The 13,572-nt window shown below is 48.0% G+C and overlaps 2 protein-coding genes across 3 annotated transcripts in view; both read left to right on the forward strand.

Annotated features, from left to right (window-relative positions):
- The window catches only part of LOC142560205 (uncharacterized), a 147,482-nt gene that overhangs the window by 20,790 nt on the left and 113,120 nt on the right, over positions 1–13,572 (forward strand). The gene's annotated exons all lie outside the window — the stretch shown is intronic.
- Positions 2,625–3,234, forward strand: LOC142559804 (uncharacterized). Its single transcript, XM_075671464.1, has one exon. It carries the CDS (start codon positions 2,650–2,652, stop codon positions 3,232–3,234), a length of 585 nt encoding a protein of 194 aa, XP_075527579.1. The 5' UTR covers positions 2,625–2,649.

Below are 13,572 nucleotides of genomic sequence, written 5' to 3' on the forward strand. Positions count from 1 at the left end.
TGACGTAGAAGGTAAACCAGCGCTATCAGACGCTTTCGGCGCCACGCCACGCTGCAGCTCGGCGAGTAGTATCAATCAGTAGCAACATTCAATTTCCCAGAATTTCTAATGCGATGCGATCGCGTTTACATGCATTGCGAAAGTCGACTTACTCGTCTCAATCCACCTCGGTCTGACGCATTAATGTGACGCGATTTCCTAGCGCGTTAGGCCCGTTTACATGGATGCGACGCGCTAGAAAGTTGATGTGATGCGATGCGCCAGTTGTCGAATTCATGTAAACGCGGCTTATGGCGTGTTTGTTTTAACGGGTTGGTATAGTGACGGCACGTAGTGTTGTTATCTGTGGCGGCTATCTGCCGTACTAACCCGTTAAGACTAACACGCCACGGGTGACAACGCCACCTTTGACAAATATTGGTCCACCTATCGAAACATCGGCCAGTCTGTCTGAGGTGCTTATCCCTGTTTGTCCAACTGTTATCCCACAGTGTGTCTCCATCTGTCTACCCCCGTATACCTTATTATAGTTCTTGAAGATAAAAGCCTTGTTAGCTGACTTCACACGGGTTTGACATATATGAGTATATTGTAAACACTTTCATAAAAATGCCGACACATTCACGCCTGCAGAGCGTCGTAGTTAGTCTCAGAACTGAGGGCCTGAACGAGACAAGAAGCGAGAATTAGTTGCAAAGTTGGTAGAATTACCAGCATGGGCGTAACTAGCGCCAGTATAGTCGAAAATAACCACATTGCACTATACTCCTGTAAAGGGTGCACCGCCGCAGATATGGACATATTGAGGCAAAGCCGCCACATGTCACACATTACGGAAATTCAGTGAGTTCGCTTGAACAAACCAGGCTTGCGCGAGGTAATGAAGTCTGGCAGAGGGCTTCGCCGGTGCCCACACTTAAGAAGCCTGAATTAGTCAGAGTACGTAAAATTAGCGGTACAGCCTTAAAGCGCCAATATAGTCGAAAATTAGCCACTTTGCACCATGGACAGCAGTATCTCTAAGATCGCCTCACCTGGCTTCTTGATCAAAAGAGAAAGGAATGCTAAATAAAACAAGGTCGACGTAATTGCGCATGCAATATGGTACAAATAAGATACGAAATGAGTGATTAATCAACATGAAAAAGAGAAAGAAAAAGACATAACAGAGGGATGTAATCATTTAATCGTGGAATCATTTGAACGACCAAGTCGGCTTACCTTGTCTTCTTAAGTGTCTACCTACACTTTATTGAATCTTTTTGTTGTGTGGCACCATTGCCAGTTCTGCTTACTTATTAATTTTGTGAACCACTTTTTCCACGTCTACTGCACTTCACATACAGCTTATGCTAAAGAAAGAGAAGTAGACTAAACGAAGATTGATCTACTAGGCCGGAAAGAGAAGGGGAAAAGGAATGCATTAAGACAGGATCGGCAAAAGTATATCAAAAGGCACTAAGTGGAGAAACATAATTACTGTAAAAACATAACGAAGTCCTACTGATGTTGATTACCATGACCTTGATTAAAAATTGCGACTCTTTTAGTCCGTGCATTCATTCGCACAAAATTGAACAAAGAAGTCCAACGAAACACACACACTCAGATAGGAATGAAAATACTTGGCGAAAAACGAAACGCGCAAGGAAGCACGAAACCGATCGCTCAACGATGAAGCGAAAAAGAAAAGGAAGTTTCCTCCTGAGCTTCTTCATTCACTCTAACAACGCCCCCTCGATGAAAGGAATTCCGCGGCTCGGGGCGCTACGAGCTGCCTCAGATTTAGCCTTCCCCTTAATCCCCCGCGATCCGTACTTATAACCCTTTGAACAGCGCCATATGGGTGCAGGGAGGCGACAAACAGCGAGGGAGAACAAAGGGGGCAAAGTCAGGAAAACAAACGCGCTTTTCCAACAAGTGCGACGAGGACGGCGGCGCCAAAGTTTCCGCCCACGGTGCGTCGCCCCCCTCTCTTCCCCTTTCCGCACTGTCCCTACACATCCACCACATTTCCACGTGAGCCAACCTTTTCATCCCCATCGCCGCCAGCGCAGCCGCATTCTTCCCGTCCTCACATCGTGATAAGGGGAAAAAGAGAAGAGTGTCGCTTCTCGTACCATTCTTTCGTTGCCGCCGTATATATACACGTCGTCGTCGTATAGTGTGTCGCTCAGGAAGGTCGTCGAGGACGAAAGAAAAAAAAAAGAAACGAATGGACGGGGGGGGAGGGAAGAGAAAGGGAGGACCGTTCCCATTGTGCTCCCTCGATTGGCGGGCAGGAAGGTTCGAAAGGCGGGCTCTCCCGCTCTTGGGCGGAGCTTGGGGACAGAAACGGGCGTTTCCTTCCAGTTGCGGGGGAAAATCTTGCCGGCGCATCGGATGAAAAAGTAATACACGTCGCGGCGCGGTCACAAAAACCAGTGCCGCCGGCAGGGCGAGCCCCGTAACAGTCTCGAGACGTCGACGAACACACCGGCGGCAACTCCGTCGGCTCTGGCTCTGGTGTGGTGCGGTGCATGGTGGAGGCGGTGGTCGTCGCTCGCCGTCCGCCGCTAAGCTGGAAGCTTCTGCCGCCTCAGCATTTCTCCGGGCGCTCGGAGGAGGAGGAGGAGGCGCGGCGAGCCGCGGTCGACGGCCGCGTCGGCCATGAGCACCACTAGCGGCGGGTCTTCGGGCTTGGGCCCCCAGCCGGCTACGGTGGCCGCTGCGGGCCTTCTGGGCCTTCGCGTCGGGGTCGCCGGCAGCGCGGCGGCGGCGGGTCTCCCCATTGCGGAGCGGTACCAGAGGACGCCCAAGTGCGCCCGTTGTCGCAACCACGGGGTCGTGTCGGCGCTGAAGGGGCACAAGCGCTACTGCCGCTGGCGGGACTGCGCCTGTGCGAAGTGCACCCTGATCGCCGAGAGACAGCGGGTGATGGCGGCACAGGTGGCCCTCCGGAGACAGCAAGCGCAGGAGGAGAACGAGGCCCGCGAGCTGAGCCTGCTGTACGGGTGCCACGACGGGCTGCTGGCCATGCACCGTGCCGGATACACGTTCTCGGCGGCTATGGCCCAGCTGCTGGCCAGGGACGCCGCGGCTGCGGCGGCGGCCGCCGCGGTCGCCGCCGGAGGCGGAGGGTCGCCCTCGCCGACGGCCACGACGACGTCGTCGCCGCCGCACGACGGTGGACGCCTGGCTGCAGCCGCGCCGCCTGCCGTTGCCGCTGCCACAGGTGTGTGTCTGCGCGTGTGAACAGCACACGCTGCGCGCTATGTGCACCCTGTTGGAAATCCAGCCCGACGGCTGCGATATGTCTTGCAGCCGCCGTTGTTGACAGTCTCCAGAACAGCTTGCTAAACCGCTTTGTGATGGCCGGATGAGCGCTTAAATTTAAGTGGCGCTAAAAGGACATGCAGCTCGTGACAATGTAGCGCCGTAGCTGTCATTGCGGCTGTTGCTCCTGGTTTCTGAGTCATTGATTCTCTGTGTGCTGTCCTGCTAATGGTTCTTTGAGCACTCATCACTGGCTTGCCCGCGGTTGAATTTGCCATTATACTTGAATCGGAAGAGGTATTCATTTTCACGATTGGTATACACGAGACGAGATCGCATGTTGTTCCCACGGTCAATCTTGCCTTCCGCCTTGATTACGTTCCACTTTCCACGTAGTTGATAAGTCATATGCTTTACTCGATATTCCAAGCTCGCATGTTTTCCGCCGCCACTGTCCGCGAGGCAGGTCTCCTCGTGGTGTTCTGAAGACCATCTCGGCGTTCTCATGACTCGACTAGTTTGCCTACGCGCTAGTTATAGGCAATGAGTTGCCCCGTCCAAAGTCCGCCAGGTAACTTTCATCACAATGCAATTCTATAGCGCCACAATTATGGCGAGCTCCTTGCTTAAGAGGAATGGTTTTCGACTGTCCTTGAGCAATATACGTGAGGCTACACTTCACTGAGGCGCGCAACATGTGCCAGTATTCGCCAAAAGAGGTCAGTTTCATTTATTTTTATTTCGCGCCAGAGCGCCAGCACCCATACGTCAATGTAACGTCACGAATTTCAAAGTATTGTTTCGCATTTGAGCCCTTGTGGCACAGTAAAAGTTCTTGAAGCTTGCTCAGTTCAGTCCTTGGCCATTTTATAGTATACAGTGTAGTCTATCTGAACTGATAACTAATCCCGAGCAGACGACGTCAAAATCTATGACGTCATGGAGGGCTGATGCGGCAGCTTCAAGGCAGTGTCGCTAGGTGCCTTTCGTTTTTGCGTCTTGCTTATACCTTATACAGTTTCTCCCGATAAAAACATATATACCACTTCTCATGATATAAGAGTGACAATGTTTATTTAGTATTGTAGAAACATTAGTCATTAATACTGTACAAGTTATTTTTATATTTTATCATCATCATCATCAGCTTACATTTGTGTCCCGCTGCTGGACCTAGGTAAACGTACGCCTTCACAAACTCTAGAGGCTGACTGGCGATACAGAACTCTTGTTTGCTTGCCCTGCTATTGATCATTACCTTTGCCTTCGGCATATTGATCCTCAGCACCACTCTTACGCTCTCTCTGTTAAGGTACTTAGGCATTTGTTGAACCTGGTCCCCAGTGTTGCTGAACAGGACAATGTCATCTGCAAATCGAAGGTTGCTGAGATATTCGTCATTGAACCTCACTCCTATGCCTTCCCCAGTATAATAACTTAAATATTTCTTCTAGACATGCAGTGAATAGCATTAGAAAGATTGTGTCTCCTTGCCCGACTCCTTTCTTAATAGGCGTTTTCTACTTTTCTTGTGGAGAACCAATGTAGCTGTGGAATACTCGTAGATATTTTCCAACATATTGACGTATATCTCTTGTACTCCTTGATTACGCAATGCCTCAATGACTGCTGGTGTCTATTCTGAATGAAATGCCTAGTCATAACTGATGGAGCTCATATAGAGAGGTTGATTGTACTCCGCAGGTTTCTCAGTAACATGACTGTTGACATGGATGTGATCCATCGTAGACTATCCCTATTCGTTGATAGAGGTGTTGCCCTGATTGTATTAGAAATTATCTTGGTGGATATGAATATTATACAATACTGAAAACGAGCTAGCAGGACTATAATTCTTCAATCCTTTAACGTCTACTTTCTTATGGATTAGGATAATGTTGGTATTCTTCCAGCTCACTCGTATACTTGAGATCGTGAGGCATTGGGTACAAAGGGCCGCAAGCTTTTCAATCTTAATATGTCCTCCAGCTTTGAATAAATCGAGTGTTGTTCCATTTTCTGCCGCTTTCACCCGGGTCATGTCTTGCAAGGCCCTTCTAACTTCATTGCTAGTTAAATAAGGAGCCTTTGCATCCTATTCATCACTGCTTTTAATGAAGGTAGCGTGACTGCTCTGGGTACTGCACAGGTCAGTATAGAATTTTACTGCTGCTTTCACTATATCATCGATATTGCTGATGACATTGCCATGCTACATGTTTCCTTGTCATATGCCAAGTTTTCTTCTCACTGATTGCATGATGCGGACATTTTTTACTGTTTCCTTAATCTTTGAATCTTTCCTACGTTATAATTTCGAATATCCCTTACTTTTTCTTGATAATCAGTTTTGACAGTTCAGCGAATTCTATCTGATCTCTTTAATTAGACACATTCCTGCTTTGTCATTTCTTTAATAGGCCTTTCGTTTCTTGGGAGAGCCTACCTATACTGGTTGCCCTGGTGCTCTACCTCCCGTTTCAATCGCTGCTTCTGAAATCAGCCTACTTACGGTTTCATTCAGTACCTATATGTTATTTTCACCTTCTTGTTCTAAATTTGCATATTTGTTTGCGAGCACCAGCCTGAATTCGTCTGCTTTTAGCCTTACTGCTGCTAGGTGGGCCGGTTTCTTCTTGACTAATCTTACTCCTTCTTCGAATTGAGAGAAATCCTAGACCTCACTAACCTATGATCACTGCCTTGTACCCTACCTGACACTTTTACATCCTACACAATGCTGGGATCAGCAAAGAGTATGAAATCTATTTAATTTCTTGTGTTCCCATTAATGCTTTTCGAGGTCAACTTTACTCCACTTCCTGACGAAGCTTGAATTCATTATTCAGAGTCTATTCCGTTTCGCGTATTCTACCAACATGCGATTATTTCCTCTAGTGTTCCCAGAATCAATGCCGTAGTTGCCAATTGCTTGCTCCCTAGTCTACGTTTTCCCAACTTTTGCATTGACGTCGTCCATGACTACAACATACTGAGTTTGCACCTTTCTCGTTGCTAACTGAACACCTTCATGAAACTGTTTTATTTCTTTATCATCATGACTGGAGATTGGAGCGTAGGCTTGTACTACCTTTAATCTATATCTCCTATTTAGCTTTATTACGACGACTGATACCCTCTCATTAATGCTGTATAATTCATCAATATTGCCCGCTGTTCCTTATGGATTAGAAATCCCACCCTGCATTCTCTTTTACCTGGCAGACCTCTGTATCAGAGGGCGTGGTCGCTAGTCTCCACTGTAAAGGCTCAGCAGTTCCTCTTGCCTCGCTAGAGCCGATAATATCCCAGGTAGTGCCTGATACTTCCTCAAGGAGCCCTGCTATGAGCTAGTCTTACTCGAGAGGGTTCGCGGGTTAAAGGTTGTCAGGGTAAGTTTCCAGTAGCGGCCTGTCCGGATCCCGAGATCCTCAGCACCCTTTGCCGCGTCGCACGTCTGACCGCGGCATTGTCCAGGGGCTCCGCAGCCGCTGGCGACTGAGGGCCATGGCTTAATTGCAAGAGTCATCAGGGAAGTAGTGACCGAATACTGCATCTATATTTAGTGTCCCGGGACAAAGAGCCTGTAGAAGGCTTTTTGTTCGCGCTCCTTTCTTAAGTTCTTTTTACTATGTAAACAACGCAAAATAAGGTGCGCGCCCAGAGAAAGAAATGCTTTGAGGCGAAGAAATGCAGAATACCCCAGCCGAGGAAACTCGCTTTGCAGGGAGTTTCCACTGTGAGCATCGCAGTGAGTTTCACCCAGTGCCTCCCGTGCGCCTTCACGTGCGCGTTGCTTGAAAGACAAAAAAGAAAAAAAAAACGGTGCCAGCTGCGCCTGCTCCTTTCGAGAAGTTCTGACGATCAGTCTTCACCGTCACAACTGTTGCGTTATGTTGCACATTATAAACGTGAAAACACCATTTTTTCGTTCAAATACTCCGATTAGATACTGCAGGCAGCATGTGCATGTAACTAGAGAACGTAGCTGTCTCCTTATCATTCTTGTCTCAAAAACCGTCTTTGTTGACAAAAATACATATACGAAAATCTAACATCGCGTGGTCCGTTGGCTTGTTGACGTGGTACGTTGACTTGTTGATGGTGCCTCCTCTATTTTCGTGTCAACTTACATCAATTGCGAGGTACTTGATGGTAGCCTTCTTCCATCTGTGACGACACAACGCCCTAGACCTACTTCGAAATTTTCACAAAACGTTACAGCAGTAAGTCGCCTAAACCACTTTTACGCAGTTCATCATGCTTCAGACACTACATCGGGGTCGGATATTATATACGTAATTGCAGCTGAGCTAATCTCCTGAGCAGAAATGAAAGCTATGTACCCCGATCAGGTTCTATCAGACTGAAGAGGTTAATTATATCGTTTATCCATTGTTTTCAATGGAAACATGGAGTAAGATGTCACTAGACATATGTATTTTTTTTAAAGTGCACGTACACGTTACCAAGTGCACAACTTCGGTTGCTTTTTCATGGCGAAAGGAGCACACCAGCTGAAGATGGGGTACCAGACACGCACGACGCCTTGCGTATCTTTGTTTCTGTGTCCTTGTATTCCTTTCTCTTTGTGCGAAGTAGCAAACCGGACGTACCTCTGGTCAACCTTCTTGTCTTTCGTTTCTCTCTCTCTCTCTCTCTCTCTTTTTGCGCACCCGTCTTCCGCGCTCTGCTCGCTTTGCTGCTCGAAGGTACTCAATAATGTTACCTACACTCATGACACCAAATCACATGTAAACTGGAAAATAATATACATAAGTGCCAAAGGCCAGCAATTATTGGTGGAACGAGCAGGCGCGTATCACTCATCACCGTAATCCGAAACGAAGTGCCCCACTGAACGAGTGCGATTCATCCCTGGCAAGGTCGCTACAAACTGGCACAAGGCGAGCACAGCCTAAGCTTGCGGGTTAAAGCGTCAAGACCGCACGCAGGCTAGCTGACAGGACGAGCACTAAATTTTAAGCGCTTTATTATCCGAAACAAGAGAGGTAAGCTTGCATCATCGGAATGCGTCCAGCGGTCAAACGAAGCTCACACCAATGTGAGAGTAGGCTGGAATCCGATGCTTAATGTAGATAAACAGACAGTCTTCGCCGCTCATTGTGAAAAGGCTGCGAGAGTTTTCTTGCTAACACGTCGTTGCTTCCGCCTATGTATGTGAACCTCACGAAACCAATTCTTACGGGCTTGCAAAGCATGGCTAAGCTTCGTTACATCTTCCTCCTTTAATGAAAATCAGCGCTCTCGTATTCGGTCATTGACCCAAATTCCAATTTGACCTATACCTATATAGGGTCTCCATAAACACAACGATATCGAGTACATAACGCCGTTCACGCACTTTACATGCGGTCTGGGGTTATAGCGTGCAGTTTCTGCGTTCGCACCAGCTTCTCAGGGATCTGTGTGCTCGAATGCCTTTGGAGACGCGCGTGCCAGCGGCCGCATTTAATTAAGTCATGCCGCATTTGCGGGACTGCATGCTATAGTCGGATGCAAGATTGCAGGCGGTCTTCGAGAAGCCATAGTTTCACGCGCCAATTTACGCCCGCGGGCGCCCGCCGCTACCGAATCCTACGAGCGATCGTGCGTTGATTTCAGGAATTTCGTTCGTTCGCGCGAAGGGCTTGATTTGCGATGGCGGAGCGTTTGACATCAAGGTCAGGCAGTTTATGAATGAATAATCTATTCGACGAACGACGCAGTGCCGCTGTACACTACACCGGTAAATTAGTGATAGTCACGCTATTATAGCGCGCTTCTAAAGCGGTACCTTAGAGTCAATGGGTTACATTTGAACGTGCACTAACAGACCACGACCTTGTTTCCTGTACTAACGTACCTTTGACAAGAAATATGGCATCAGCATGAACCAGAGCTCAAATTAAGAGATTCAAATAGTGTTTGACTCTTGGGCTAAAAAGGAACAAAGCTTGTGCTTGCATTTGAGTCCTAATGTGCAAAGCAAATGGTGGAGGTCTCGGTTTAAAATGATACTTTGTTACTTGAGCCGGGTACCCTTTGCCATTTGTAATTTCGAAGTGCTGCAAGCGCCTCTAACACCTCTATAGTCGTATTCAGGGATTGCAATGGCGATGTGGTCTCGAATCCAGGTTTAAAAAAATTATGGTCGAGATGAGTTTTGATGAGAATTCCAAGACACCGCGGAGCTGTGCATATCTTGTCTCTGCAATATATTTCACATGGATAAATTTCGAACACAGAACGATTTACTGGAACACATGCAAGCTACTCTTGAGTGCATCGATGGCTCATCGAGTCCTAGACAAGAAATGTGGCGCTAGCGGAACGTCTATTGTGCAGCACCTTGAACTACAATATATGTCTTCCTATTCAACTCAACCATGTACAACAGTGACAATCACAATACTGCAGGCTATGGTCGAATGACCTTCGCAATATACTTCTATAATTGTGCGGTTGTTTTGCGTCACGCTGCCATCGAAATGTACCTATAAGGATAAATACATGTCCGCTATGGATCGCTATGCTGAATCACTCCAGCAATCGTACAGAGCTTCTACAGGGGCGTGCGTTTAGGTAAATTGTACGGAGACACTGCATACTTTGGGCGTCCTGCTGGTTTCCATACTGACCTGGTAGTTTCAGTTGACCAACATGGCCGTTTCGTCAGCCTATCACAATGATGCTTGCTCTATAATGTGTAGGCTGGATCTGTGTGAAGCGTTCAATAGCTGCTCGTCGTGTAGTACAAGTGGATAACGTATTTATTTGAACTATAGGATACCCCCCACCCCTCTCGGCTGCTGTAGTCATAGGTAAAATGGGTAAAATGGCACTTCGCACATTTGTCGGAGGAAGCGAACTAACAGATTCCCACATGCATGGCACTTCTTGCACTGAATCGACGGGTTCGGCAGCGAAAAAGCAACACTTGTTGCACTTTTGACAGGTTTAAACGACCTTGCTATAGGTGTTCAGAATGTTACTCGCGTCTAAAAGCTGGACATGAGAAATGGGGCCGTATAACGTAAAACTATTCCAATAAATTTTTATTCCAATCTCCCGACGTCATATTTGCGTAACCGCCGACGCAAGCATCGGGCGGTCACCCGCAGGGTTGTCTGAACAAACCAATCAAATGCTCCCGTCGTTCATAGGAGGTCACTTTTGTTTGCTTGAAAAACGAATAACATTGCCTGCACTGAGCGGCTTGTCGTATCTAATCGGCTCACAAGAGGGTGAGTTCAATGCTCAAGTGGAGAGGGATTCGAAGGGGCCGAGCGACTGCACTGAATATCGATGACCGGATGAAGTGGGTGGTTCCGGCGTCTGCGATTGGTCCGCTTTCTCTTACTTAGCTGGCGGTGGATCGTCGACAATCGCGGTGGCATGCAACGGAAGCTTAAGGATGATGCTAAAACGGATCTTCAGCAAAGAAGAGTTGGCATAACGAGGTCGTAAACGTGCCGAACGTTTTAGAAAACCTTACACGGCCACCCAAAAGGTTGTATTAGTTGCAAATAAACCCATGCTCTCCGGCAGGTGCGAGTAGCCAGTGCCGGAGCGATCGGCGGCAGCCATCTTTTATTCTTTTCGGAGCGGGGCAGCCTGCGGCTATTCAAAAGAAAATTCAGTTTTGTTCGGCATATTAATGCATCTTTAATGCGTACGCGTCACTTTGACGCGGTAAGTTTTTGCGGTTTTGTGACGTCCGTGAGAGGCAGGTGAATTGGGTGCAGCCCGAAAACTTTTGACCAATATAGCCGAGGGCTAATGGCAAAAAGGCGTCGAATCAGAAATAACTATTTTTGTTTTGTTCGGTCAATTTATGCATAATCGGTGTGTACACGTCATATCAGATTGGGAGCTATAGCGGTTTTCGTAACGTCGCGTGACAGACAGGTGAAGTGGGGATGGTCCAAAAAAGTTTTTGACCAATCACGTTTGGCTGATTGCAGAAATGGAATAGAAAAGTTTCGAATAGTTTTACGTTATAGCGCCCATGCTTTCCAAAAGGCGTGTCCGTGTTTTGATATTGTAGAGCCGGTCTTGGCATTCTTGGTCTCTTAGTTCCATGTATCTGGTTCTCGGATCTCGAGCTCTTTAGTTTTGATGTTCGTGCCGTCTAACTTCCATCTCTTGGTCTTGCATGCATCTCATCTTCTATTCATTGTAATTCCGACGCGAGTGACGTAGCAGGTATTTACTCGAATACTTACACATGTTGAGGAAGGCCGAAGCTTTGCTTGATGCAAATGCCATCTCTGCACCCTACTCAGCAGGATAATTTTTTCCGTGGCGTATGTACAGAAAAAAAGAAACGCTACGCGTTCATAAGGGTTTTTAGAGCTCTTCTGCATTCTAATTCAGTTCTGTGTTAATTCAATTCTTCTGCATTCTTGAATATACTTTTTACAGTGATCTTATCGCATTTCGGCCTGATTCCATTACAGGCTTTTGCTTCGTCTATAGACAGGCTACCGTGGTAGTTTATCCTTGTAGCCTTGTTTTTCACACGTCGTCAGGCTGAGAGCGTCGGTTAGGCACTTGTACTCGGCAGTTTTTTAATTTTCACGACACGCGGCATGTACAGATTGAGTTGGGCATATTTACCGAAAGTACGGAAATCATATGTCATGGCAGCCCCAATATATACGAGCGTATAAGCCACACACGTTCCTATATACTGCTCCCCTCACATGCCTTGGCAAGTGGCCGTCGTCGCTTTCGCTTCTGTTGGGACTTCTGCGACATTCTCAATCGAATTTGCATGCCGGCTAGGCGTTAATTCGTCTCTTCTGAAGAGCGGTGGTCGTTGGCTCTGGGAAGATTACCTACGTTCACGATGTCACGTGTTCTCCCGTCCCTGCTATGTGCTCACCGTCTCCAACCACAATCGCTCGTAGTCACAAGCGCATTTTTTGTTCGTCGGTGCGCTCGCTCGGACTCACGTTCACCCATACCCACGGGGAGTGCGTTTTCCGTTTGACACCCCGCACTTGCCGCCATTCACTCGCACTCAAACTCACTCATAAACTCACTCATAAATGATTGTGCCGACCCTATTCTCGTTGGCGCGTATCGCCGGTATCCACTCACACTTAAACTCACTCATAAACTCACCCATAAATGATTGTGCCGCGCGCACTGCCGACATTCGCTCACACTTAAACTCACTCATAAACTCACTCATATATGGTTGTTCGGACCCTATTCTCGTCGGCGCGCATCGCGTTCCGCAGGTGCGAGTCGATCGCCGCGAAAACGAGTCTGTGCAGAGCCACGCGTAGCCGCAGCATTGCGGACTGCGAGCAGCAACATGACGCAGCGCGTACGGATGCGACGCGACGCTGTTGTGTCTTTGTTTTCTTCATGTATCGTGCACGCATGCAGCAGTGGGGAATGGTGTACAGATTAGGCATAACGACCTATGAAACCGTTGTGATGGCAAGATGCGTTGGCAAGCATTGCCAATTGGCGAGTGCGGTGACTAGCGACAATATACAGTACGGAATGGAGAGCCTGTCGCAAAAATATCAACGCCAGCTGGCGACTGCCCGTAGCCGGTTGACTGCCACTGCCACTTCTTCAAGGTAATATGCAATTACTAAGACTGTAAAGGCGTACTATATGATATATATAAATGTTAATTCATGCTCTCCCAGCTATTCGTGACCGGAATAAAGTAATAATTTTGCATGATTCCTACCTTGCAAGCAACTTATAATGGCGTGCTAAAAGTAGTACCCTCCCCGCTTTTCTCATATCGACGATATGCATTCTGTGATTATACACGTGCTCATCAAATGTTATAGCACTTGCGCTCACCAAATTAGCCAGTCATTTCGCACCTCTTCTTCCTTTTCTGTGTCATAGTCCTGCAGGAAAGGTGAACGCTTTCCGTCGCAACTGAACATATGCGAAAATGAGTTTTGCGTAAGCTCCCGTGTTTCGAAGAAGCTTTGACAGAAAGCGCCGCGCGCTTGTTGTAGCGATAAATTCAGCGGAGCCACGGAGACTTGGACAAGAGGGATCGCTATTCGCAGTGCGCGCTCCGTTGTCCCGCCGGTTCTGGCCGAGAGAACGCGGTAGGCTCGAGCTCGTAAGTGGCTTCCCGGGAGGGACCGCCCGGGGCGAGGCATCGATCGGCGCCGGCTGGAACACGTGTCGGGTACGCTTGCATCGCAGTTACGACTCGGAACCGGCTCCGGCTGGTCGCCGCACCTGACCACGTGACCCGTGGTGCTTCGTTACAGAGAGGCTCTCTTATAACGTTGCCGACGCTTGAAGAGACACAGGGAGAGAGAG

The sequence above is a fragment of the Dermacentor variabilis genome, chromosome 10 (genome assembly GCF_050947875.1).
Source record: "Dermacentor variabilis isolate Ectoservices chromosome 10, ASM5094787v1, whole genome shotgun sequence".
NCBI classification, from domain to species: Eukaryota; Metazoa; Arthropoda; class Arachnida; order Ixodida; family Ixodidae; genus Dermacentor; species Dermacentor variabilis.